The sequence below is a fragment of the Gavia stellata genome, chromosome 2 (genome assembly GCF_030936135.1).
Source record: "Gavia stellata isolate bGavSte3 chromosome 2, bGavSte3.hap2, whole genome shotgun sequence".
Taxonomy (NCBI): Eukaryota; Metazoa; Chordata; class Aves; order Gaviiformes; family Gaviidae; genus Gavia; species Gavia stellata.
In genome coordinates this window covers 52984658-53011973 of record NC_082595.1, presented here as the reverse complement: position 1 = coordinate 53011973, position 27316 = coordinate 52984658, and the positions used below count along the sequence as shown (strand labels likewise).

Genomic DNA, 27316 nt, shown 5'->3' with positions numbered 1-27316 from the left:
ACTTGATGAAAATATTAACACATCTGGAGAAGTACATTTTATTTTCTGTTTTCTCAAGAAAATGCTTTGCTGCTACCACCTCATTAGAGGCATCAGCTTTTAATTGGAACAAGTTTTAAATTGAAAGAAGAGACTGAAAAAATGGTGCTGATGTGCCACCACAGTACTTTAAATGCCCGCTTGCTCATATCTAAGGTTGTTTTTATGCTGAATATCAATATGCAATTAGAAAGAGACAATGTAAGTAGTGCTGGGCCTCCGCAGAGTACTCTTTCAGCATTTGTAAGCTTCTTTCTTGTTTACACTGCCAGAGTCTATCAAACAGTTCTGATGATGTTGACACAATCAAGCTACCAAAATGAATGGCTATAAATACAGTCAAAGCAAGAGATAACAATTAGCAGAACAACGAAGTACTCATTTGAAGATGAAACAGCATTTCTCAGTGAGCAGTATGTGATTAACCCACTATATGTGGGGTCAATATGATTTATTCTCACAGCTATGCAGCCAGTCTTAGCCCTGGGCCTCACTTGCTATCAAAGACATGAGTCTTCCTCAGATCAGTCCTCCCCTATGTCTGGCTAACACTCTGAGCTCTTACTTAGGAAAATTAACTATCATGTCCTTCGTTTAAATTATTTCCACCCCTGCTTGGAAATAACGGCTAACATAACAGCCGTTTACCACGTGTGCTTTCTAGACTCCAGTTCATCTATTTGCTGCCTGCAATGCTCCAGCAGCCTAAGAGCAGTTCTTGAAAACCACAGACAGGGAAAACAAAGGAGTACTTACTTTGTCTAAATTCTGAGTATTGCTAGAACAGTACTCTCTTGGCCGAATACCAAAGAATAAAAAGCAGTAGCCCATTACATTTTAAGACCATCAAGTGGTTCAAAATAGAGGGACAGTACTGGCTTTGGTTGAAACATTAAAAAGAAACTCCACATTTCATTAAAAAACCTACTTTGCTTGGAGGGACGAAGATCTTACCTTTTGTAGCTATTCGAACACACTGAGTTTTGGTTTCCTGTTGAGGAGGGAAAAGTAAAGAAAACAGTCAGATGAGGTTGTTTTTTCTTGCCCTCCCCATTCCATAAATTCGTCTGAGATCTGCTGATCAGCTGGGGCAACCCAACAACGTGGCTCAGGGCTCTGGACTTAGCAGGAGAGAAGAGGCTGAGTGATTTTGCCTTTACAAAAGCTGGATGAAATTTAGACATTGATCTATACTATCCAGGATAATGATGGGGAGAAAAAGTGCAGGACAGCCCAGATGTAGCCAGATTTCAGATTATTCAAATCAAATGGAAATCATGCCATAAGAATACAGAGGGAGGGTGCAGTGGACGAAAAAGGGAGAACTGGTGCTCTTGTTTATTTCAAGGCACAGAAATCCTGAGCCAGCATTGGCCTCTAACAGCACCATGCAGCAAAGAAGGTACATTTGTTCAGCACTGTGTCCAAACTAACTTGTCTTGCTGCATCCTGATGGGCTTGAATAGAGTCACCTGAAGCATGCCAGCAATGTGCTCCCTCATGCTTCTGAGTATGGAATTAGCACAGAAGCAGTGCAGGTATCCCTTCACATATGACACAGTTAATAGTTAATGCACAACCTATACAATCTGCCCAGGAAAGATAGTGATTTGACAGTGATGTGCTTGAGAAGAAGTTGCACATGCAAAGACAATTTTTATGTTTTTACTCCCCGCCCCCCGCCCCACACCCCCCCCCCCCCCCCCCCCCCGCGCCTTTCAGAAGTTCGGTGAGAACTGAAACAAATGAACAGAGAATTGACTTGGTTATGCACAGTTTGGACAACCTGAACAGATGAGGGTCAGTCATAAACGGGTTTTCTGACCTTTTTGTACAATGTGCAGTCATTTTAAAGGCAAACATACTGAAATAGCCAAAGGTTGCATGAGAGGATGCAGCTGCTGCTGTATTAGATCACTCTAAACAATATTAGCATGTAATTAGAAAATATAATAACGACAGTTTCATTCTATAAAATACACTCCCTCTAGTCCTGCACCCCTCAGCACTCCATCTCCTAATAAATCCCCTGGGATCTCTCTCCTCTTGAAGATTCCCAAGCAACAGGTAAAATATGTCGATGGTGTTTTGAAAACACAGCTTGTAAAGAACGAGCAACGCTGTGAGTTGAGGCTTCCCATTAGTGTTCCATAAAGACAATTTTTCCACCTACATGAAAGCCATGCAAAGTTTATCGATATAATCTTACCTAATTATCATTCTCCCCAGTTACTGGATCTACCCGCCCACTTCTGTTCAAAATGTCTGTGAGGATCACAGAACAACCCTCATCCCAACCCTAGAGTGTATTTCAGAGCATACTGTACTTCCCTTTGACTATTTTGGTGAGCCCACCGCTTTATAGTAAAGCACCTGTTTAAATATTCTGCAGCTCAGAGGTTATCTTACAACCATTAGATCTCTGTCCTGGCAGAATGCAGTGCAGTCCACCCAAAACTTCCCCCTCAAATCCCTCTAGGAACAGAAATCTTATCCAAAGTTTTATATCATACCAGAGAAAAAACATTTTAGGATTAAACTCTCTCACAAGCTGAAATCAAGTTAAAGTGAAAAACAGTATGTCCTTCCCTCATCTTCTACTTATCTGTCAAAATGTAAAAGCCAAAATAAAGATCTATTTTTGGATTTAATATTTTTGTTTTACATTTCCCTCCCATTTATTTCTTGGAGAATTAAATAAATTGCCTTACAATTTAGTCAGCTGGAAGCCAACAAAAGCAAAGGGAATAGATGTAGCAGGTGAGGGAAATATGAATGAGTGACCAGCAGTTACCATTTATTTTGCTTTGTTTGCTTCATACAGGTCTACAGGTAAGAACTAGAAAGAGGGAACAGTCTCTTTATTCAGAAAAAGCCTCCAGTTCTCAAGCAGCTCCAGTACAGTTTCATTAGCTCCTGCTTTCCCCCATTCTGACTTGATGCGTATGCAATTTTCATAACCGTAGGTAGAAGGTGAGATTTTCTTCAAAAGGCTCCAAGGCAAGGCTGCCTGTTAGCTAGGATTTGTTTAGTCACCGCAGAGACCCAAACATAAGGAAGGGTAAACACGGCTTCTGCTCCTTTCCGATGGCTCCGCTGAGTCTCAGCAGCTATAGATCTGGCTGTTCTTTCTAGCTTTCTGACCTGCCTGGATGCTTCCTATGGAGATTCTTATGGACATATTACTGCAATTTCCTTCAGATTTCTAAACCACAAATCAAAAATCTGAATTTTTAAATATCTGAAGCTTCTATGCCTACCATCTTTTCCCTCCTCACCGAACATTTCCCCCTCCCCCATTTTTCTTTTATGAGATGAAAAACCATTCAAGAGCAACAGCATGGGGCTTGTAGAGCCACAGTTGTTCTTCCCACCTGGAACCTCCCTCCCTGGCGCTTTCCCCCCTTCCATATGCATACAGAGCCAGCAGCAGTACTCAGCGACAGAGTTAAAAATGAAACACTAAGGAGGTAATGAGGGTAAGCGACAGCCATACTCTTACTACTGCATAGCAGTGGAGCAAGCCTCAAGTACACCTTTTCAGAAAGGCTCTCGAAAACACACCGTGGGCCTGGGGTTATTTTTGCTCAGGCAAATTTTTACGCTGTGTTTGATGTTCAGTGCAAGAGTCTTAAAAAGTTTGTAACATTTTATTAGCCTGCTGAGCAGCCCACGTACTGTTTATCCTGCAGTAATTTAATCTTCTGAAGTGCACAAGTACTGAGAATTGGGGAAAGGGCTGTGGATGTTATTTACTGAGGAGGCAAAGTCACAGCACTAAAATTACTTTGCTGAGACTATTACTACAAGATGTATTAAACCCTCGTCTAGTAGCAGTTACTATGATACGAGGGCGGTGTGAAATGTGAATGGCACGCTGCCATGCTGCCACAGCATGGAAGGGATTACAGCTGTGCCACCGCCAACACCTAGCTATGACCAACTTCGACAGTCCTAATTGTCACCACGGGCATGTCTTTGACTCCCTCCAGGAGACAGGTGTGGTTGGCACTTACCTTCTCAACGCTGCTCATGGCCTGGAAATAGATGTTGTAGCCTTTCCGAGGAGCCAGCGGCGGGTTCCAGAAACCCTGGTAAGTCCTGTTGTCACCCACAGTAAAGGGGGCTGGCTCCGGCAGGTTTCCTGGGGGCAGCTCAGCAGCAAAGTAATACGGCGACCCTCCGCTAAGGGCGGTCTGATAGGTGATGGGGATTTGGTAGCACTCCATGGCACCCGTTTCTCGCTTTGTTCGGTGCGGGTGCAGCTCCTCAACAACGATCTGGTAGGCACTAGTGAAACAGAGGAGGACCAGTGTATCTTTAAGGTCACCTGCTAGGGTCAGCTCTCTAGTCTCATAAAAATATTAACCCAAATGCTTTGTGTAAACTTAAAAAAAAGTAAAAAGGAAAAGACAGCAGATGCATGGATACGGAGAAGAAACAAAGGCTTGAAATACAGCAAAGCTATCTAAATCAGCCATTGGAAAGAAACATCATCCATTTTTTTCAGGAGAAACACTACAATTCTATACACAACTTCCTAACAATGATTTTGGGGGGGGGGTTTATTTATTTTTTTTATTTTGAAGAAACACAGGAATGAATCTGACTTTAAACTACAATAGATTAAACTCTTGGCTAACTGGAAGCATCTGAAGTTAGCGTTTTCCTTTGAAACGGTATTAGAGAAAGCTGAGCTTCAAGGCCCAACATAATGACTGCCTCCAGGCTGTGCTTGAAGCACCCATTTGCAGTTGTCGTATCATTAGAGACAGAAGGTGCTGACAGGCTTCTCCACCTCTTGACCTTGCTGTGGCTTCTATCTTGGCTCAGAGCTATACAGATCTAAAGTACAAGTGACATGCTGCAATACAAGCACAGATGGACAGAAATCTGTCCATTTCACCAAAATAGACTGCCTCATTCCTCTACAGTTGTCAATGATAAAATGTTACAAATTGCTGAAGCAGATGGCATTTGGCCTATTAAAACACCATCCCAACTGCCCAATACCTCTCTTGAAATGGTCCATGGCTTGGTCACTTTTCAAAATTACCTGCTCAAAATAGAACAGGTAATTATAATTCTTTCTCCTTTAGGGGAACTACCTAACTGCAGGATGTTACCAACTCATTATCAGCTTCCTCTGCTCTGCAGAACTATAGAACTTACATAGTAGGAGCAGGAGGCAATTCTTCAGTTTATAAGAAAAAAAGAAGAGAAAGACTTTTTGTATTTTAAGAACTATATGTACACATACACACATATACACACACATGTATACATGCACACAATTTCTCATTTATATGCACGTACATTTGAGGACCTTATGAAAGATTAGTAAGAAAATATGCCTAAGCATGTAGACAAGACCTGAAGCTATTCAATTAAACTGGCAGAATTGCCTGTCTTGGTTTTGTTTAAAAGATTTCTAAACAGAAAAAGTAAAATTGAAGAGAGTTCTGAAAGTGTCACTGCATTGCTGCAGGGACTCCAAAAGGCAAAGGCAAGGACAATCTTCCTCATTTCAGAACTTATGGGGCAGCATTAAATTATTTTGTCAATTTTCTCTGCTACTATTGCCCAGAAAACCCAATAACTGTAGTGGCAGAGATGAAGTATGATACTGGGGAACGGAGGAAACGAGAGAAGAAAAACCAAGAAATTAGTTTCATGTCTTTCTTGAGCTGAAAGACGTTAGCATCCCCTTTTCCTAGCACCTAAAAACTAAGGAGGAAAGCCTCTTCCCTTTCAAAGTGATCATGAGGAATATAAAAAGTCAGCTCATTTTTGAAACTCCAGGTAAAAAAATGTAGACAAAAAAACGATGAGTTAGTGCCAGGTATCTGTTTCTCATAAACTGTCTGTGAACTGAGCTTGGTTATAAATCGTCTTCCGTGGTAACATCTACATATTAACCATGTCCGGTTAATGCGTCCTGCGCCAACAAATCACTTCCACAAGACCCCTGCGCACCCAGAATCTTTCTTTACGCTTCAAAATCAAGGTACTAGCAAAAAAACCTAAAAGCATTGATATTTTACAAACTTGACAAGATGTAAAATATTAAAAATCATTTTTGTCTGTAATGTCCCAAGGGAAGAAATGACTACCGGTGTTCGTCTCCTCCCTGGCCTAGCCCTGGACCCAGGCAGGGTTAAAACTACCCCTCCCGAACTGGGCAGCCAAGCAACTGGAGAGTACTGGGAACACAGGCACCACATCTCTGCTCCCTGCCTTCTGCAGCCTTCTCCCATGAGCTGCCAAAGGACGGGGGCCGACACATATTCTGCTCTCTGTGGTGCCAGGAGAGCGGGAAACTTGTCATCCGCGACACCCTGCCAACTTAGGAGAAAGCCAGCAGGGAGAGCGGAAGGACAGTGCAACGTCTGCACGTGATGGAGGCAACCAGCCCCTGGAACAGCCCCGTTTGTCACGCAACTCAGAAGCTGAGATCTACCACAGTTGCCAAATTAAATCCTTTTTTCCCCCATTTTAAAGACTAAGGGGTAAATGAGGCATCTTTTCTTAAGGCGCATATCCTTTTTAAGGGGCAAGTCTCTTTGGAGACCAAAACAAACCAAAAAATCAAAGGTGACGGGCATGAGAGTTAAATATTGAGTTTCATATTAGGCAGAGTCCCTTTTAATAGCACTCTTTAAAATTATGCAGTAATTTTTGAATCTGATATAAAAGGTATGGCAAAATTTTGAGCATGAGATCAGAATAAAATGTGAATGTTCTGAAAAATTTTCAAATAATTTACATAAATATGCTCTCATTTAAATAAAATATGCTTCCAAAAATAATGCTTTTTGGGCTCCTACATCTGAAAAGCTACAAAACGTGGAAAATAAGAAATAGATATACACATTGTAGCCATCTGCACTTATGTAATTACTTTTAGTTAAAGAAAGAATGGCAAATGACAGAAAGTCTTTAAAGTCTCCAGTGAAGCTTTATTTTTAATTTTTATTTTTTGTTTTTAATTTTCACAAAGTATTTTTGAAATAAAAGATGTGCCTATCCTTTTTGGAAAGGGGATCTGGCAGTATTTTTCATGCAACATTATCAGCTAACAAGACACGGAGGAATACAGTCATTTACCTCTGGGTCCTTTGTGATACCATCTGCTTAAACCCATTTACTAAACACTATAGTGGCTCCAAAGCAGCACTGTTACTCTGTGTACACATAATAGCATTCGGAAAGGACACCCTGCTGTAAGACGTGAAGAAAGAAGCCAAAGTTAAATTCGCAACTTGAAAAGTGGGGTGTTCACTGGCTGCAAATGTGGTCTGATATCAGGCTGTAAGTGAAAGTTTAAAGGCTATGTACTCTGCTTATCCTTCAATTTTTACATATTACTAATTCTAGCTTCAATTATCTTACATTTTCTACACATTTTTTGTGTAACGGTGGGGAATTCAATTATTGAGAGAGCTTTCTTGTGACTGGAGCTGAGGGAATTCCTACAATAGCAATTTTTTTTCTGGTCTTCCCATACAGTAAAGAAGGAATAAAAGAGAGAAATAAAGAGGCAGGAGAGGAGAACCTAGATGACAATATTCCTTCTCCCTGATGATTTAAATAAATTCTGAGCTATTCTGAAGAGTAATACAAATTTCAGAACCTGCTACGTAAGTTGTCAGGATCATAAAGGCCAAACAGTTGTCTGAGCCAGCCAGGTAAGCGGAGAAAGCAGGTAAAGAGCTCCTCAGCTTTTGCATGAAGAAATTTTTTTTCATGTCAAAAAACTTTTTTTTTTTTTTTTTAATCTTAGGAAAACCTGCACAGTACCTCCCTATTGACCAAGATGATTACAAACAGCCGAAGGAGGCTCCTGCCAACAGATCTTCCTTTTCACCCCTCCCTAAAAACTCAGGCTCCCAAAGAGGTACGGCAGTGGTGAACATGTTGTTCATACTTCAGCCCTATTCTCACTAGGCTTTAATACTAGCTAGAGATTTCCTTCTATGTGCCTAGTGGAGACACAGTGTCCTCTCCTTTTACAGGTGCCAGACTGACTGACAGCCCAAATTACAACCCCAGCTCTTGGAATTCTGACTGACAACTAAGTTTTAGCTGCTCCCTGCCATGGTCCACTTAATTAGTCTTGTTGCAAAATGAAAACAACTTGGTTTTGCGTATGAGGTGTAAGAAAAACACTTTACCAATCAAATAAAATAGATTTCATCACTAAAAAGTTGTCTATGCTGATTCTGATATGCGCTCTTCATAATCCTCATCTGCAGTAGGATTTGAAAACAAAAGATTGTTTTGCTGGTGCTCAGTTAGGATCCTTCAGAAAAACTACAGCGATAAACCACGTCTTCAAATGAATCACTGAAGCACCACTGATGCTACCGACTGATATCTCATCCACGAGATTGATGGCGAAATGGTACACACTTCACAGTGAGCCTGAGCCATCTATCCCTGTCTCCCTTTGCATTTCTAGTTTGTAATTTGGTTTAAAACTTCAGGGGGGCATAAAGAATGCTAGAGATTACACGATAACACTTGACAGGGAAGATATGATCAGAGTCATGTTTAAATTGTGACGACTGTGGCATGTAGTGTCTTAAAGAAATGATTGACAGCTGCACATAGATTACACTTGGGTTAAGGAACATCTGTTTCCTGGAGGGGTTGTGCTGATGGACAGGCTGAGGTACAACAAAATCTGATCATAGTATAATTCTGTTTGTAAAAGCAAAAGAATATCAGACTAGCCTTTTTTCTTCCTTTTCTACCTTCCCCCCGGCCCCAAAACATGGACCTACTGCTATTAAATAAAATGATCTTTCTACCATCTACAGCTCCAGGGATTGAAGGAGTGGGTGCAAACAAACCTTTTCAAAAAGCCAACTGTATTCTTCAGTGTCAGGCTAAAGAACAGCATTTGAGTCCCTTCTGCTCAATCACAGCTGCAGGCACGGCAATGCATTTTTTCCCACCTACCTAGTAACACTCATTATGGCAGCAAGCCAGCTTGTAGTGGAAACACAACTGCAGTGTGGATGGAGTGAAGCTTCACTGAAATGCATCATAAAGTTTAGCGAAATGCATTGAATCAATTCAGAATTTCAGCGTGCTACATTTATCTCCCCTTTTAAGAAGCTGCTGAAAAATACCTGACTGTGATATGCATAACTTCAGGAAAGGGAATGGGACCATGTCTTCTGCAATCCCCTGGAGAATGCTCCTTATTCGGAGTAAGGAAAAAACCACCTGTTTTGTTTTAAAAATAAAGCCCAGCTCTCTGGTTATAGTGGAGGACTTACTTCCTTGGCCTCCTGATGTTAGAAATATAATGTACTCACTTAGGTTTTAGAAATCAGTTAAAGTGGAGAGGGAAGATGGGAGACAGGAAGAAAGACGTGCTTTTTCAGAACATACTCCAACAACAGTTATTAATACTCTATCAAACTATCCATTAACATTCAATACATAGATCTTTTTTGCCACCTTCATAGGCCACAGTGAAAGCTCATGCCATAGGACTGAGGATGCTGTAAGGAAAATAGAGAGAATAAATATGAGGTGGTGTGCTGCAGGTTTACTCTGAAGTGAGTAACTTGCCTGTCAGTACAGTGCAGAGAAACCAGAGCTCCCTGAGCCAGGTATGAGTAATCCTCTAGCCACATCCCAGCTCGCTACCAGTTTGCGAAAGAAAACCCCCAGGAGAGAAACCCGGGATGCGAGACTGACCCCCCTCAGGGTGAGTGGTGGGATTGAAGGCGGGAGACTGCTGCTGCCTGCAGAAATGTGCCACAGACCAGCTGGTGTAGCAAAGTTGAGAACCACCGTCAGCAGATCCCAGTGGTGTCTGGCAGGCATGCTCTGGACGAGCCTACGCACCAGCTCCCTTGGGGGACCAGGCACAAGACTGAAAGGATTTGGCATGGATTAGATGAGAGAGAGAGAGATCACATTTCTTGAACAGGGACAGCTTTGGATATGGCCAGCAGCAGGACACCTGGAAGGCTTTAAAAGCACCTACCTACAAAAGCATATAGTAAGTTTAAGGACCTGCATAACTTGGGAGCATTTTCAGTTCACAGGTCTGCTTTCTACTTTATCAATTCAACAAAACCCCTATTTTAGGAACCTAAGTCCTGTACTGAATGTAGGCCTCTACATTTCATCATTCTTCACAACCCAAAAAATCCTAAGGTTTGCTCCAGGGCAATCTTTCAGAAACTAATGATGTACAGGATTACAATTTTATTTATGAATAGAACACATAAATATGTCCTATAAAGGGGATGAATCTGGATTATCTTCTATGACAGAATATAGATAAATAACTTGATCATATCAATCACAAAGGTGACTATATGATAAGCATATAAAAATGCTTATCGGTACGTGACTCATCCCCACAACATCCAAGTAAAACATACATTCCTCTTAATGGAAACAGACTTACGAAACAGTTAATTTTCCTCTACTTTTAGGGCTCAGGCACATTACTCAACATCAGCTGAGCCACAGTAACTGACTTAATGTAACACAGCATGAAATGCATTAGCCTGTGTTTCTCTAAAATGTCACAAGGGTAAGAGCATGAAAAGGTTCTGATGCTCAGTAGCTAATTAACCCCCAATTAGTCAACCCTGTCCCTGAATATTGCTGATGCAGCCACATCAGTAAAACACAAATGGAATCAAATAGTATTACAAAATTCTTGCACTAACAAGTAGAAGTAAAGAGCAGGATGTGGACTAATCTTTGCAAACAGAATTAAATTATCTCTCAATAGACAGCAGAAAGAGAAAGACCCCTCAAAGTTAACATAAATGAAACATTTTAATATGATTATGGGACATGCCAAATATAATTTAATAGCTTGCTACATAATTTCTAGTAAGAAGCACTCTGAGAGGAAAAAGGTCAAATAGTTTGTATTCATCACTATTATTCTCCCATTTCCTCTGAGCTTCCAATTTTCCAATCATACATATATGCTCCAGAATAGCTGATTTGAAGCACTGGAGAGGAAGTGTTATTTTCAAATCCACTTTCTGACAAACACCTTTCAACCTCATATTTCAGAGAGACTGTGAGAAAGTAAAAAGAAATGATAATGGATAGGAGGTGTTCCTGGGGACCCTAAATCAAACAGGACAGACAGCTAGATGATTCATGACATGACTATCTTGGGGGGTGGGGTGGGCAGGGAGGGGAAAAAAAAACCCAAAGTTTTTTTTCTTATTAATTACAGATCTAGTGGTAAGCTCAGTCTAGCTAAGAAAAACAATAGCAATGTCAAATGAGTATCACTTAGAAATGAACAGCTTTGTGAGCTGTGAGACAGCATGTAATTAACTGAAAAATAGCTTCTTGGGTTTTTTTTAATTTTGTTTTTTAGATTTTTTTTTTTACCTGATAGGTGCACCTTTGGCCTGTGCCGGTCTCAAGAGTACAGTTATCGTAGTAGCAGTTTCATTGAGAGATGCATCGACTCCTTCATAGTCCGGTAAAGTGGGAGCTGATTAATGTTGAGTGGGAAGGAAAAGAATGAGAAACAAATCAGTGAAAACATTTTGAATTTTCATGAGATTGTGGCTGTTCACAACGTAGTACGAAGCCACAGTCTTCATCAGCTATGTGAGTCTTTTTTAATGATTTTCCAGTCAGGCACAATCTTTTACTAGAGCATAAATGGGACTTCACCAACAACTGATAACGCCATCCCTAATGCTCCCTATCAAATCATACCTACCTCATTAAACAAGTTTATTCAAGAAAGACAGAAATAGAGGGAGGAGGTGACTGCCAAGAAACACAAAGACTACAAAATCCCATTTAGGCCTCGCTCCTCCTACCTTACAAACAACTATATTCACCATCTTGAAGACCCACCTCTACCACCTCTCTTTTTCCTTCTCCAACAATTTAGGAGCCTTTCACATTTCCCATGGGAGACCACACCAATACCAACCAGGCTGCAGGAAAATTGGGCTTGGACAGACATGCATCTGTGGACTAGAACTGGATGGGGGAGTCTATTCCCATGTCCATTTCTCCTTCTATTTCTAACAGTGGATGGCCAAGCTGTTCATGGATCAGTTTCTGAATCACTGCAGTTTTCAGCCGAGGATATTAAGAAAAAACAAAGTCAAAACTAGAAGCACTTCAGGAACTGATTCACTAATGGACTGGCTGCTAGGCCTTTGTGGCAGTAATATTTGTTGTGGGTTGGACGGCTGGTGGTGGTGATCACTTCAACCATCCAACTTTAATCTTCTGCACAAACCTGTCACAGCCCTCACTGGTAATACTGTTGCTGACTTCACTTCTAGTGCAAGAAAAGAAACAGGATTTTCTGTGATTCAGAAAGTAATAGATTTCTATTAATTACTAATCTTTAACAGGCTTGAAAACTATCTGCATGGTTTTTTAAATACGTGGCTGCATCTTTACAAAATTGTTAATGATGCCTGTATGATGAACTTTCACAAAAAAAGATGTTTCCTAGCAGGATGTCAATCATTTAAGTCATAATAATTTTATGATAATACATCAATAGACAAAAGAGCACTGAAAGATTAAAAGCCTTGCTTCATTAGTCCGAGATCCTAGATGAACAGAAAAATTGCTCTTATTTCATGAAATATTATTTTATAGAAACAATGTTCATTTATAAATTACTATTTACATCATGTTCACTAGGATCATGGCAACCACTTGTAAGCTTGGTTAAAAGGAATAATTTCACTCCTCATTAAAATAAAGCTAGCATTTCCTGAAACTTATGTGTTGTTTCATAAAAAGTATCAGTTATGCAGAGTGAAACTAGACAACAGTTTAGCATAAAGCAAGATGAAAAAAAAAAACCCAGATTGAAATTCAGATACAAAGAGTGTCTCAGCCTGCCTTTAAGCTTTCCTACTATTAACCATCTTTTGCCAACTGTACTAGACCCATACTGTATCTATAAAGTGTGGTAGACTAGATTCTGGACAAAATTCCCAACATTTCTGGGTGGAAAAAGAGTGCACATCTGAAGAATCCTGAAAACATTGTAGTCCTAAATAATCCAAATGTCTTGAGGTGCTTATTTCTCAAAATACTGAAATGTCTGGGGGACAGACATGCTAGCAAGATATTACATAATTACATAGTTACACAGTTTTTTTCTCCTACAAAGAGAAGACAAGTATGCAAGTACTACACCACCATTATCCCTGAAAATTTATGAACTAGAAGTTGTGAAGAAATACAAGGCCCTTAAAAGAACCTGAGTAAAATAGCAGACTTCAAAACAACCTAATAGCTAAAGAAACAGAAGAGAACATGTCGCCTGGTATTTTTTGGTGGTTTGGTTGGTTGTTTTTTTTGAAGGGACTGGGGTATGAGGAGTGCTAGTACTTATGTGCTGGGATGGTATTCAACAAATTGTTGCAGTTATCTACGACTGCAGCATTTCACTTGCTACATAACTCAGGGAGCTCTGCCTTGAATTTTCTCCCATTTTCATTTATGTGCACATTTTTTGGAACTGGCTGAGGAGACTACATAAGTAGTTTCCCAGAGAAATGGTAGGTGCATTCCAATACATCATTAACCTCCCTTTATAGGACAATGTAAGTTTCATTATGGCAGATAATAAGGAAAATAGCCTGCTTTGTGCTGTTTACATTTCTAAATGACTGACTTCTTTGATCTCTGCCAAGCTCTGAAGTCGCCATGTCATAAAATCAACAGTCTCTCTAGATACAGCACTGACTTACCTTCTGCTATCACCTGCATAAGCTACTATCTTATTTTTTGAGAATAATACTGAAATTTAAGAAAATAAAAATACTAAAGCGTTCCATTTGACATTACTTTCTTCTAGAGCTTGCCGTGCATTATTAAGATGAATAGTGTCAATCTTGCTGCATTGCAGTGAGTGAATAAAGGCACGAGGAAGCAGACCTATATGAATCTGGCAAAAGAAATTCACACTCCTCCCAACTGCCCCAACTCTGTTATAGCTGTGTGCTGCTAAGTGGTGTCACTTTGAGTAAGTCAGTTAATTTTCTGCATCTGCCTTTACTAATCTGCAAAACAAATATAGTACTTCATGACCTATGGAGTGCTGAAAGGCTTAATTAGTTAAAGTTTATACAGCACTTCAAAATCTTTAGGTGAAAGTACAAGATTACACAAAATCAAACAGTTGACAACTACAGGTGTGCAATTTCCACCTCATGCAAGGATTTATCGCTGAACTTATGCTATTGTTTGGCAAATAGGCTCAAAAACATTTTCGATAATATAGTTTCACAATATGATAGGATTTTTCGGGGGGTTTCTTTCACATTTCCTGATTTTTCAAGTCTTACAAAAAACAACCCCCAAAACCTTATAAAACCAGTGAACATTCACACACACACTTTTTTTTGGTTTTGTTTTTACCTGAGATGTTGGTTGTTACATTGATTGTGGTTGCTGGTCCAAACCCTTTGATGGTGCTTGCACGTATAAAGAACTGGTAAGTAGTACCAGGATGCAAGTGTGAGAAGACATGGTGCGTGCTGTTCCACAGCTTCGACACGGTTTGCGGAGGTCCTGCGACTGGAACTGCAGGATCAAACGACCGTATACTGCTATAGCTGACCTGTGAAAACAATTATTTTTGTAACAATCGTTACAGATTTTAGCACAAGGGGATTAGGTTAGCTTGGCTGGAAAGGAAACAAAAGACACATGCTCATCTAGCTAGCCACCTGTCTTGGGGACACCATGAGGACTTGATGCGTATTATTGTAGAGTCTGCTTCACTTGAAAGGCTACGCAGGTGCCCTTCATCTCTCTTTCTTTGCGATTTTAGTTCATGTATGGAAAATGTCACTGTTACATTTAAGTTAGGACACCCTCACCATCCTCCCCATCTCCACCAAAACACTTTATTTTTCACTTACTGTAATACATTTCCCTCCTCTCTTCTAATAATCCTATTTAAGCGCTGCCCAAACTAAGCTAATATATTAAAAGCCAGCAATAACATCTTAATGTACTGGTTTTGACTGGGATAGAGTTAATTTTCTTCATAGCAGCTCATATGGTGCTGCGTTTTGGATTTGTGATTAAAACACAAAAGCTCGCACCTTTGCCCTTCCGGTTCTCTCCCCATCCCACTGCAGGAGAGTAAGCGAGCGACTGAGTGGGGCTGAGCTGCCCACCAGGGTTAACCCATACTATTTAAAGAACTCTGTTAGCATTAAATAGATAAACAAACGGATTTAAGTGGTTTTGTTTGGTTAGTTGGTTTGCCTTCCTCCTGGAATTCACTAGTACACAAAATGATATCCTCTGTTCCTTTAAAAAAGGAGTGCTGGAGAGGATGGTGTTTGTTCCTCAAATCAGCTCCTGTTTCCTGCCAACCTCCTGTGGAGGTCCCCAGAAGGCTCATATATTAAATACACTTTAAATAGAATATATATGGAGGTTTTCTTGAAGGCTGATATCTGAAGATCTGACAAAGCTAAAAAACATTGCTCCAAATTTAATAACCATCTTACTCTTGATGTAACCTTCTCATCCAACAAAGAAGATTTTACAGATCATGGCTGTCATCGCTTTGGAAGGATCCATAGTAATGATACAAGATTTTTAAAACTAGCACCTCCCACGTGGATTGTCATATTGTTATACTTGCATGCCAAAACCACTTGACAGGGCTGGCCAGCCAACAACATATGCACCATAATTATGATTTTTGAATATCTAATTACTACACAAAATCCAGTATTCTGTAAATGAAAGCAGCACATAATTGAATAGCTGCCTACAGAGCATGAACACCCACCGTCAGCCACCCCTCTTGCCGCACTTTCCTAGCCCTATCCTATGCTTGTTAGCTGTTTAATGATTACCTCATACTGAGTAATGATGCCATTTGGATCCACAGGTTCCTTCCAGTTGAGGAAGATCTTATCTTCAAAAGGAGTTCCTTTCACTGACTTGGCAGGTATAGGGCCTGGCACTACAAACAAAATAAAAAACTTTTAAAAATAGGAAATTCATGAGACTGACAAATTAAAGAGATGACAGAACATCCTATTAAAACAAAAAGTGAGCGCAGGTCTATTTTTATTAATATTCATTCGCACGCAAAAGGAAGCGGCAGAGAGTATGAAAAAGCACTTCAAAGTGTGTTTTGTCATTCGCAGTGCAGAGAGAGCATGAAGTTGAAATGTTATCCTCATATATGGTTTTCAAAACTTCATGCAAAGTCAAATTGTCTCATAGTATAGCCAGAGGAAACAGTTCAAGCTAGATTATGACTTCAGGGAACATCACCGAACTCTGTAGTAAGCGTATCTTAGGACAAAGACTACACGGTTTTGAAATCCTTTCAAAAAGAAAAATCAAAGGCAAGGAAAAGCCTATGTAATACCCCATCTTCCAAACAAGAGACATGCTTACAGAATAGTTTTCAGTCACCCCTTCTTATGATTTGTTGTTTTAAAAGAAATCCTTGTTTAAAGAGGGGGCTGGGCACAGGGCAAAGACACCAGCTCAGATGCCATTTCTTTCAGCCACTGACATGCTCGTGCTGCAGAAGGATCAAAACTGCTTATTTCAAATCTTTCCAGTAAGAGACATTTTCAAAGCTTTGAACTGAACCACACTAAGATGACCCTACTTTCTTATTTTAAATGGAACCAATATCCCCGGTTTAATAACAAGTCTGAAGTGTCACCTCAGGCCTCTTTGCCTGAGTGATTCACAGTACCTGGTAATCCCATCAACACCAGGAGGGAGCGCTTAGTTATCTCCCATTTCAGCTAACAAGATATTTTTGCCTACACATACTGTTCCTTTTTAACCACAGCAGCTCACCTAGATTTGAACACGTACGTCCTGAAAGAAGGGGACGAAGATAAGAGAGTGCCTGAAGGAACCCTGACCCAAACAAACACCCTCCCCCCTCAAAAAGCCAAAGTTGCCCAAATCTGCAGTCTTTCAAGCTAAAATGTTACTTCTGCTTAATATATTGACATATATTTCTCTGCCCTTCTTAATCAGCCTATTTTCTTCAATGCAACTGCCAGCGAGACTCACACATGACATTTCTCGGGTATTAATTATCAAAGCAGACTGAAGTTTTACAAAGAGTAAAAATAAATTAAAACCCGTTGGATCAAAGGAAGCGCCAGGCACTGTGGTAACAGCACCAAGGAGCGAGTGGTCTGTCTCAACAGTAGGATTTACTTCGGTCTACATGGAAGCCATAAATGATGATCTGACCCTTGGTACAAACAACATAAATTGGCACATTAATAATAAATTCATGGAGTCAAAAAAACCCACAAGTAAACAGATGAGAGCTTCACAGAAACTCTTCATCCATCTGTCAGGCAAAGGCTTAGAAGTTAACTAAAATCATACGTTGCTGCTTTGCTCCAGTGTCTCGATACAGACGGGGCAGTGGATGAAGGCTGACACGCCATGACAGCCCCTGTGTGCTCTCTGTGGCCTTCAGAGACTTGCTGTAGGCACTGCTTTGTTTTTCATGGGAATGCTCTATTGTTTTTCTTCTCTACATCGCAAATGAGGTACGAATATACCCTGATGCACACGACATTTTCCCTGGAAGATGCATGCATATGTGTGGCTGTGTGTGCGCGCGCGTATGCATGTACATCTGTGTTTGGGAGAGAACATAGGAATGCACCGGGGCATGCACACAGAATATGAAATTTGACATTAAAGCATGTTAAAGCATGCAACGTAGAAAGAAAACAGACGCAATTGCTCAAAAACCTGCTAAATATTTTTTGCGTGGTGCTTTTAAAGATTATGTTTCACATTCAATTGAAATTGGGTGCAGGACTCTTAAGTTTTAGGGTTGCATAAAGCCTCCTACATTTTCTCTTTAAACACCCAAGTGGGAGAAGCCTCCAGGCTCACCACATCGCATGACTGTGTTTTCTTCTCCTGCAATAGAAAATTTGTTGCTTGTGGCAGCAGCAGCAATGTTAAACTGACTGGAACTACATGATCCCAGTTAGTTTCATGCTTCTCTTCCCACTGGCATGAGAAGGGCACAAGAACAGAAGCTAGCACAGTGATGAGGAGCTTGCTGGGAATCCCAGTAAAAATAAGGTCAGGACGTAAAAGAGGACAAAAGCGTCCAGAAAAAGAGAACAGTAATTCCCACAAACCTTACCCACCCCTGCAAATTCACCAAAAATGAAGCCTGGGATCAACTTAAATTACCTGAGAGCTCAACTGGAATTAAAACAAAGAAACAAATAAAAGTTCAAATGCCTAGAAAAAGGAATATAAATTCATTTTAGTTTGAAGGACATGTTTTGGTGGGTCTGAAGGTATTTATTCCCTTCCATTTTTTCAACTCAACCATAGTAAAAGTGTCTTTTATTTGCACAGTGTTACCAAAGGGGCAAAGGGAAGCATGGAAAGAGAAAAGCAGGAGCAGGGATTTGCTTAAAGAACAGAATATCTGTGAGCAGGTCCATAGATTTATCGGTCAGGTTAGTCAAAATAATGCCTAAACTCCCACATTTGTTTTTTTGTCTTTGTCCTCAGGTCAGTTATTAGTTACAAACAGAAATTTTAAAAAGGCTGAAAGTACTAAAAAACCCCAAAGACACAAAAAAGCAACAACAAAAGAAAACCAGCAAGGTAATCTGTTGGTAACACTATTTTGAAGACGCAAACTGCAACTTTCCATGCAGGCAGCCATTGCTATTTCCTACGACTCCCAGCAGGACTCTAAGGACTTAAGAAATACCTTAAACTTCACCTTTCCAAAGCAGTGTTCCCTTTTATACAATATTTACCAAGGACTCGGGTGAGAAGCAGCCAGGTAAACATCACCCTTGTGCTGATAACAGCTTTCGGAAGCCTCCTCACAAACAGCCCAGAAGGCTTTCTTCAGGCTTGCGTGTGCATCTCCAGAAAACCCATCGCTCATCACAGCACATCTTCGCTGCCTTCTCAACTCCCATTCTTCCTACTTGAGCTCTTGCTCTTCCCCTTGGACTTATGGATAGTCTATACTACATCAAAACACTCAAGACTATTACAAGTGTATATTAAGGTGAAGTATGTTACTTAAGATTCCCTATCAATGGCCAGGTATTTGAATAATTCAAAGAAGTGTAAGCAGCTGCTAGAGGAGTTGGACTCAGACCTCTCTTTAAAAAGATTCTAGTCCCATTGATTTTCTTTCCATCTGCTGACCTTGCGAAGTGTGATCCCACCATCTCTCAGGGACAACAACAGTAAACATTCTTTCTTTCACATGCATTATTCTATGCTAAACTTCTAACAAGTCAAGATTTACACTCATCTGAAGAAGTGAAATCATTTAGGTGGGTTTAACTGTATGGGTTTCAGAAGAGATTTTGAACTTTAACAAAAAAAATAAAATCATTTTTCCTATAAAAAGTACACAAACATAAAACGCACATGTATATAAAAAAGTAACATAAAACAAATCCAAAGGGAATTTCAGCATGGTTTTATAGTGGAAACATCACAAGCTCTTCTTTCACAATTTACATGCATCTCCAGCGCCCTTTTAATGAAGCTATATATTCATATAGTGAATAGCTGATAATCTTTTCTTCTGTATACATGTGGGATGGTGGACTTTTATAAATACTACGCATAATAAAAGTACAAACCATCAATCTGACATCAGACCAATTCATTTTAGAGCAATATATTTGCATTAAATTATGTCACAGTCACAAATAAATTGTTATTCACAAATAGTGTAATTTAAACCTTGTTCTACACTAACTTAACAGGAAATTTATATTACCACACATTACTTCTGGAAGAACAACGTATTAGCTGACACTAACCACTATAAAAATGAATTTATATTGCTTCAGTTTTGCTGCTACAAAATAATGAAAGAGTATGTAAACAGAGTATTTTTTTTATTATTATACTCCGTGAAAGCCATGCAGAGTATTATTATGCTATATGGTAAAGGCTACATGCAGATATTTGCACAGTTATAGTGGGAAAAATTCCTTTTTAGTACTCAAAAAGTAAAGTGTATCAGCAACAAACTTACGGCCTTTCTCCAAAGGTAGATGCTCATTTTCAGGAGATGGTGACAGTCAATCTCTTCTACTGTTTAAATGTTGCAAGCAATTAAAATGGCCCACCTTTTGCTTTTTCTGAGGGATTTACCATTTTAGTTTTATGCTTTGTTATAACTTGAGACTAAGGCTTAAATAGAAGCAAATTTTGTATAATAAAAAGGAAAAAAAATCAGAACTGCTATTACTAGTCTTTACCATAAGAGTATTTACACCAAAGGCAGTGACAAAAATGATGTATTTGTTAATTACTCAAGTTGCACCATTTGCAGTGGAGAAGGAAATGCTATTGAGAAGAAAACTGAACAGTCTCCTTCGGTGCACGTGCTCTTTGATTAATGATCTCTCCTCCTGGAGGAGCAGGGCTGGCACAGGAGCCCTGGGAGGTGGCAGGGGTGCCGCCCCCCCCAGCAGTGAGCAACTTGGGGGGCAGTGGGCCGTGCTCCCCAGCACTTGGCGAAAGCCCACAGTCCTGCACAGGTCTGCATCACCCACCCGGGGCCACTGCTGGACTGCGTGGGAACTGACCGGCTCACGCCAGCAACAGCTCCCCGTACCTTCCAGCCGATATAAAGTTACTAACACGACAAATACACATGCTTACAATCAAGCTACTAACCAAGCTGACAGAAGCTAACCAGTCTCAGCGGCAGCGGCGCTCACCCTAGGTATTGGTGCGAATATCAAATGGGGTTAAATCCACGAGTTGTGGAGTTGCTGAATTTGGGGGCTCAGGCACTTAACACAGTATTTTGTTTAAAGCCTTCTTACACCAAATGCTGACTTCAGTACTCCTGATGTCTGGGATTTGGAAATGTTTCTCCATGTCAGGATGAAATAACCTCACACACCTTACAACTTTCTAAAAATATGGAAATCTATACTGGGAGAGTGCTTTCAGCTAGCGCACGGCTTGGGAATAACGGGAACGTGTGGGCCCAGGTGTAAGCCCTCATTCCACTGCAAACTGCTAAAACAGCCGCTAATTCCAGCCTATTTGCAGGCATCATTATGTCAAACACACCGTTTCAAGAAAGAATCTCATATGCAATACCACTTTTTCAGCTATAAAGCTTCTAATATAGGTATCTAAAGGAAATTAAAGTAGGAAGTTGTTTCAGCCAGGGTAAATAATTCTGTGTTTCAGTGCCAATCTTTCCTGAGCTATTAATATAAAACCTAGCTTGTATTTCTAGTCTCTGCAATACCTTAAAACAGCTTACTTAATTTGTCTTTTGTTCAGTGTAAGCTTAAAATAAGTCTTTGCTAACAATTCAATATTTCTCTTACTTTCTCACAATCAACTTTTCTGATGTCTTTAATATAAAGTGCTCACGTGCCTTTCTGCAACAACTTTTTCTCTCTCTCAATGATATGCCAATAGCAAATCTTACCTACCATCTGAAAAAAAGAATTGGGGTTATTTTCACGAGCTGAAGGACAAATAGGTTAGTTATCCCATGCTCCTTTTATCAATCGCAGTAGGTCGGTTACAATCAGTTTCAGTTTACTGCTGCGAAAGACATAAAACTTCCCCCCTTATTTGACTATACTGACACTAAATTTTGCCGTTGCTCACGACACATAGGTCACTAGTCTCCCTCTTTGGTCAAGGACTGAGGTCAATACCTCTAGCAGTGGCATTTATGGACAACTTCACATTTAAACTTTTGTCTCTTAGCCACGGGTTTCTCTTTATTAACTGCAATCACTTGCCAATTTTTTCCCGATAGGATTAGCATACTGGGTTCACTTGACATCCACGCACGTGTCACTCAGCTAGGTAAGTTACACGTTTGTCGAGACAGTTTGCCATTTCAAGCAATCTTTGCAGCCCTCCTTTGCAGCATCAGACATACTGCCTGCTCATCCCACTGCATTAACTTTTCTCCCAGTTGAGCTATTTTTGTTACTTTTACAATGCTACCTAGTAGAGTTTTATATCTATGTTTTTCCAAAGCTCCTTGAAGCATTGTTTGTTTGTTTCCTTTGATGGAAGCGTATTTTCTACCTCTTCTTTTTTTCCCCCCAATATTTTCCTGGGGTGCCAGAACAAATTGAAAAAGCACGAAGGAAAAGGGCTTCTCATACCATATAGTGAATGGAGAAAAAGAAAATATATTTTTTGGTTTTTTTTTTCTTTTGTAAAGGCAACTTACAGCCCTACTATCAAACACAGAAAAATATTGTCAACTATTTCCACAAAATCCTCCCTCAAAGTTGGTGGAAGGTATCTTCTCTTCACACATTTAGAAAGTACACTAAATATTTGACTTTTTAATTTTTTTTGTCCTCCAATTATAACATTTCTCCCTTTCTCTGCTGTTTCCCAGAGTGCTGAGCCTGCTGGAGTTTTCCCAGGAGCATGAGTAATGGTTGGACAGTTGGTGTCTTAACTCTGCATTGCAGCTCTAGAGATCTCTGCACAGAGCTGAATGAGCCATACTCTTTGAAAGATCAGGGGGCTGCGTTTGCGTCCAATGAGCGTGTCCTTTGGCTCAGACCGGTGCTTTGGTATACTTTCAATCCCCAAAATGGGCACTTATCTTAGTCCAAGTGATCTTTTTCAATTAGTTGTTTGCCTGCTGTTAGCTGACACACTCCCTTACTAGTTATAAAATCACCACCGAACACTTGGAGCTTCACAATTTGCTTTCTCTGTAACTGCTCTCTCAGAGTTAATGTCACTACTCCTGTTAATCCACTGCCTTTTGCATCTGTTTTCAATTAAAAATTAAGGAAGCATTTATCTGCTTTAATCCCATTCACCGTTCGCAGCGCCCTTGTGAACAGGCAGCTCCAAGAACGAACGTGCGCACGCTGCTGATTCATGCTAAGTGATAAAGTCACTGCTGGTTCTTGTACTTTGTTTGAAATGCCAAACATCATCTCTGCCCAGCATGTATGCATCCCCAGAATGTGTGAGCCTTCCTCTTTTTCCTTTATCAAATCCTTCAAACACTGTCCATCTCCGGTACAAGCCAGGTGAGTTCCTGTCACGGCACAGATAATGCTGGGTGCCCGGGTATGCAGAAGAGCTTTCTCGCAAATCTTAGTGATGGTGTGGTCTCTCCCCAAAGTGAAAGATGGTGCTTCACCCATAAAACAAATTTCCTTGTTTTCATCTTCCTTTTGCACAACTTGTTTCACAGTGTATTGCTCAAAGGATTAATTTTTACGTGGAGTACAGCTCTTTGCAAATTACTATAATATACTTTGAAGATTAATTCCATCTATCCAAGTTAAATAGAAATACTGAAAACTACCAAGTATTCAGATCTAGCTCTGGTGAGAAAGGAGGCTATATTCAGACTGATATTCCTGGCTTTGCTTTCTTGCAGATACTGAATTACAAGCTATTAAAACCTTCCTCGTTTGTCAGTCCTGGCTCCAAAGGTCCGAAGCACAGCTTCTGAATCTCACCCTGTTCTTCTACTAATTGTTTCCTGAGTTAATCCTGCTCCTGGTACCATACACTGCTCAGTTATCACTCGCCTCTCTGGGAGGTCTGGCCCAGCTAAGCAGCCTTATATAAATGTGAACCACTGTGAAAGACAACCAGAGATCCTCACTGTCTCACACCAGGGCCCCGCAAAAGTCCAAGATCATCTGCATTTAGGGAATCCCAGAGGTTTAAATTTGTGTAAAGCTCCTAATAGAAGGGAGGAGGTGAAATGATAGAAGAAGAGAGATGAAGGATTAAAACAAAACAACAACAAAGAGAAGAGAGGGACAGAAACCTGGAAGCATGGGGAAGATGGACAAAGCAAACGAAGATGACGGCAAAATGGGAAAGATGAGAGACAAGAAAATGTGGGGTAGACACCTTTAACTCCAACAGTCTACAAAGTTTTTACTTGATTAGCAGATCCTTGTAAGAAAGAATGTCATTGGAAAGAATACTGCACTACAGAAAAGCTAACAAAAAGTTAATTATCTGTTGTTGTCATCTGGAGGTTTCAGTTTCTACTTATGAAAAGTACACAACGTAAGTGCACAGTTTCAGATAACCATGTAATCAGTGGCTATTTCTAATTACTGTTATTTGCAAAAATGTAGGAAAATACTGTGATCCCTCTATTTTCCTTCTCATAAGTGAATCACTGATAATGCCCCCACTATGTAATTAACATCATGCTCGTTCTACAAAACCTGCAAAAATCATCATGACAATGAGGCTACTTCTGACCACATGTGAAATATGTGGGGCACAGACTCATGTATCTTCCTGTAGCTCTCATCTTCTTAGTCTGAGTCCTTCTTTAGGCTGCCAACCGTGTTTTAAAACAGTTTCAGACAGATACTTGATCACTTGGACACGGGACCAAACTAGGAGCATACACATAGGCAGTCAACTACAAAACTCAGTCTACTATGGCTATGAGAGCTCAAGGAGAGACACAGGTGTGAATACACCTTTGATCCCCTGAGACGGCTGAAAGCCCTCTGTATTGCACATCGCTTGCACGCTCTGTATTTTGTATACACGACAAAATGGACATAGACTTTAAAGTCAATCAGTAACACAATTAAAAATCTGCATTTCATTTCCAATACTATGACTGAGTAAGTCTCACAAGAGGCAATTTTCAGGTCACAAGCATTATTACCACCAGCACATCTAAATATAGATATCTTTTAAAATGTATTAATCTCTCCTTGAAAACAACATCTGCTTGAAATAGTTTACCTTAGCAACTTTTGTTCACTGGGTGAGGCTTCTTCTACACTGTGGTACCTCTGACACCAAAGCTGAGTCTAAACAATTTCACTGATAGCACATTGGTGTGCTAGCTTGAGACCAAAACCTGCCGGTGTGCATCATTTTCCAAGAATAATCCACAGCAAAACCAGAAGACAAAATATGTGCATTTGACTCTGCTCTTGGCAAGCAGCGCTATAGTAACCAGCCACCATCTCTGCACATCTAACTAGATAAAGGCTATCAGAAACCATAACCTTTCTTGAAAACTCAGTTAAAAAGAAAAAGAAATAAATTTTCCATGGACATAACAGTATTACTACTACTTTTTTTTCTTTCTAACCTCAAGGAAAATAGCAGCCACAAATAGCTATAATGTAAACACACATACAGAAATAATTAATCATGGATTATATTTGTAATTAACTTTTTAAAAAAGTAATGCTAAAATTTGAATTGCATGAAATATTCTAATTCCGTACTTGTCAATAAATCTTCATGTGTTGCATCTACATCTCTACAGTTCTCTACAGCTCCTCATATTCGACCTATTTAATAAGCTGTTCTCTTTTCTTTATTGCAACAGTAAACGTATTCCTCTTCTATTTCTTGTAAAATCAAAAATATATGGCAAAAAAGTGCTACCGGATTCAAACCTTGATTGCTATCCACATATAAAGCTATAGTCTCTCCTCCATTTTACAGGCAAACACACTACCTTTCTCAGTTTTATCTTCTTATGTATCTACACTCTTACATTAGTCCAACTATTCTTTTTTTGTTACCGATGGCAGCATCTATTTTCATTTTGTTGCTGTCAATATTTTAATGAAATCTAAATAAGAAAAGGAAACTAAAATTGCTCTTTACTACCACATTTTAAATATTATTAGGGAAAAATATCTTTTTATTCTAACCTCTTTCATACCAAGATTCATAGCCTAACCACCAAATGTCATCATTAACATCTACATCTATTCTTTATTTCTTCCCAAGTAAGGTAAGTTCAACTGTTTTGTTAACAAAACTTCATCGAGAGCATTTTAAAGAGGAATCATAGAATATCTCAAGTTGGAAGGCACCCATAAGGATCACTGAGTCCAACTCCCAAGTTGTCAAAATAATACTTTAATTTGATGGGTGGCTTTCAAACAGTTAACAGATACTATATACTGTAACCTGCAACATAAATTATTGCTGAAATATATTTGCTGAAGAGGTTTTAAATCTTTTAATAGAGTCTTTAAACACTGAACTTGATATTTAAATATAAATTTAAAGAAATACTACACCTAATCCTGTGAAGAAGCCTTCACCTAACTCCACCACATGTTCCCTGCCACCTGTGTTAGCACATTTTTGGAACGACTGGGAAGCCACCCTCCTTTTTCTTGCGAGAGAGAGATTGAGTTTGACTTGCGCCACAGGGACAATTTGCGCTATATATGCAGGGTGACAGCTATAATACTTTTAAAGCTACTGGTTTAGGGTTAATTAATACATTAATAGAAGAGAACTTCCATCCTTTGGGACACATATTGTAACACACAAAGTCATTTCCTTCCACCTGTCTAGACTGGACTTGCATGTAATTTCCAGAACAGCATTTACACATACCGTCTTCGTCTGTCTGGATAATGGTCTCCTCACTCTCCTTCCTCCCTTCTGGGTTGGTTAAGATCATCTTGAGGCTGACATTCGTGTAGGGAGGCAGGTGATCCACAACATGCTGGGGTGCTTTGGGGTCCATGTCCAAGCAGTCCGCCTTGCTCTCGTTGTGTCCGCAGAAGTAGTGGTAGCATATAGTGACATTGAAAGTGTGGCAACGAGTGATGTTGTAACCCAGAGATTCCCAATCCACAGCAATGTGTCTGGCCTGGATCTCAGCAATCTTCAACGTTTTTGGTGTTCTCATAGGTTCTAGAAAACAGAATATAATGAAGAAAACATCGTTAACATTCTCCGTCCTTGCACTGAACTGTAACTGGTGGACGATGCCTCCAGGCATGTGAAAGCAAAGGAAATACCCAACAAACACAGACTTATTACTGGAAAAAGTATCATCCTTTGTACAAGTACCCTGAAGGGAAAAAACCTGCCAGTCTCTGTTTTTTACTTCATTCTTCTCCAGCTTCTCTTCACAGGTTTCAGTCAGTGATAAAGACTTAGCAACACTGAGAAAAAGAATTGTTAATTAACAGTGCAGCGATTCAAAGCAATTGAGAATACAGGCAGCAGATGCAAGAAGAGTGACCAAAAGGCCACCCAGCTGTCACCGCTGGCTTCCCTTCTTGATTTCCCCCTTACTGTTTTTTTTTTTAACCTGCGTAAATTAGATAATACATCATAGTGGTAAAGAGTCAACATTCACTACACTATGATTTATCATGCAACCAAGCAATGCTGTATACTAATTATACTAATTACCTTACTAAGCCGGCAGATACAAAAATGATGCCGATATTAATTAATGTTTATTATTTTAGTAATG

At 39.9% G+C, this 27316-nt stretch overlaps 1 protein-coding gene across 1 annotated transcript in view; it reads right to left on the bottom strand.

Annotated features, from left to right (window-relative positions):
- The window catches only part of PTPRK (protein tyrosine phosphatase receptor type K), a 320227-nt gene that overhangs the window by 66856 nt on the left and 226055 nt on the right, over nucleotides 1–27316 (bottom strand). Inside the window, exons 7-12 of the mRNA XM_059835338.1 lie at nucleotides 26443–26745; nucleotides 15912–16021; nucleotides 14452–14653; nucleotides 11431–11536; nucleotides 4056–4329; nucleotides 994–1030 (exon numbers count right to left, since the gene is read on the bottom strand). Coding sequence (XP_059691321.1) covers nucleotides 994–1030; nucleotides 4056–4329; nucleotides 11431–11536; nucleotides 14452–14653; nucleotides 15912–16021; nucleotides 26443–26745 — 1032 coding nt within the window. The remainder of the gene's footprint in view (nucleotides 1–993; nucleotides 1031–4055; nucleotides 4330–11430; nucleotides 11537–14451; nucleotides 14654–15911; nucleotides 16022–26442; nucleotides 26746–27316) is intronic.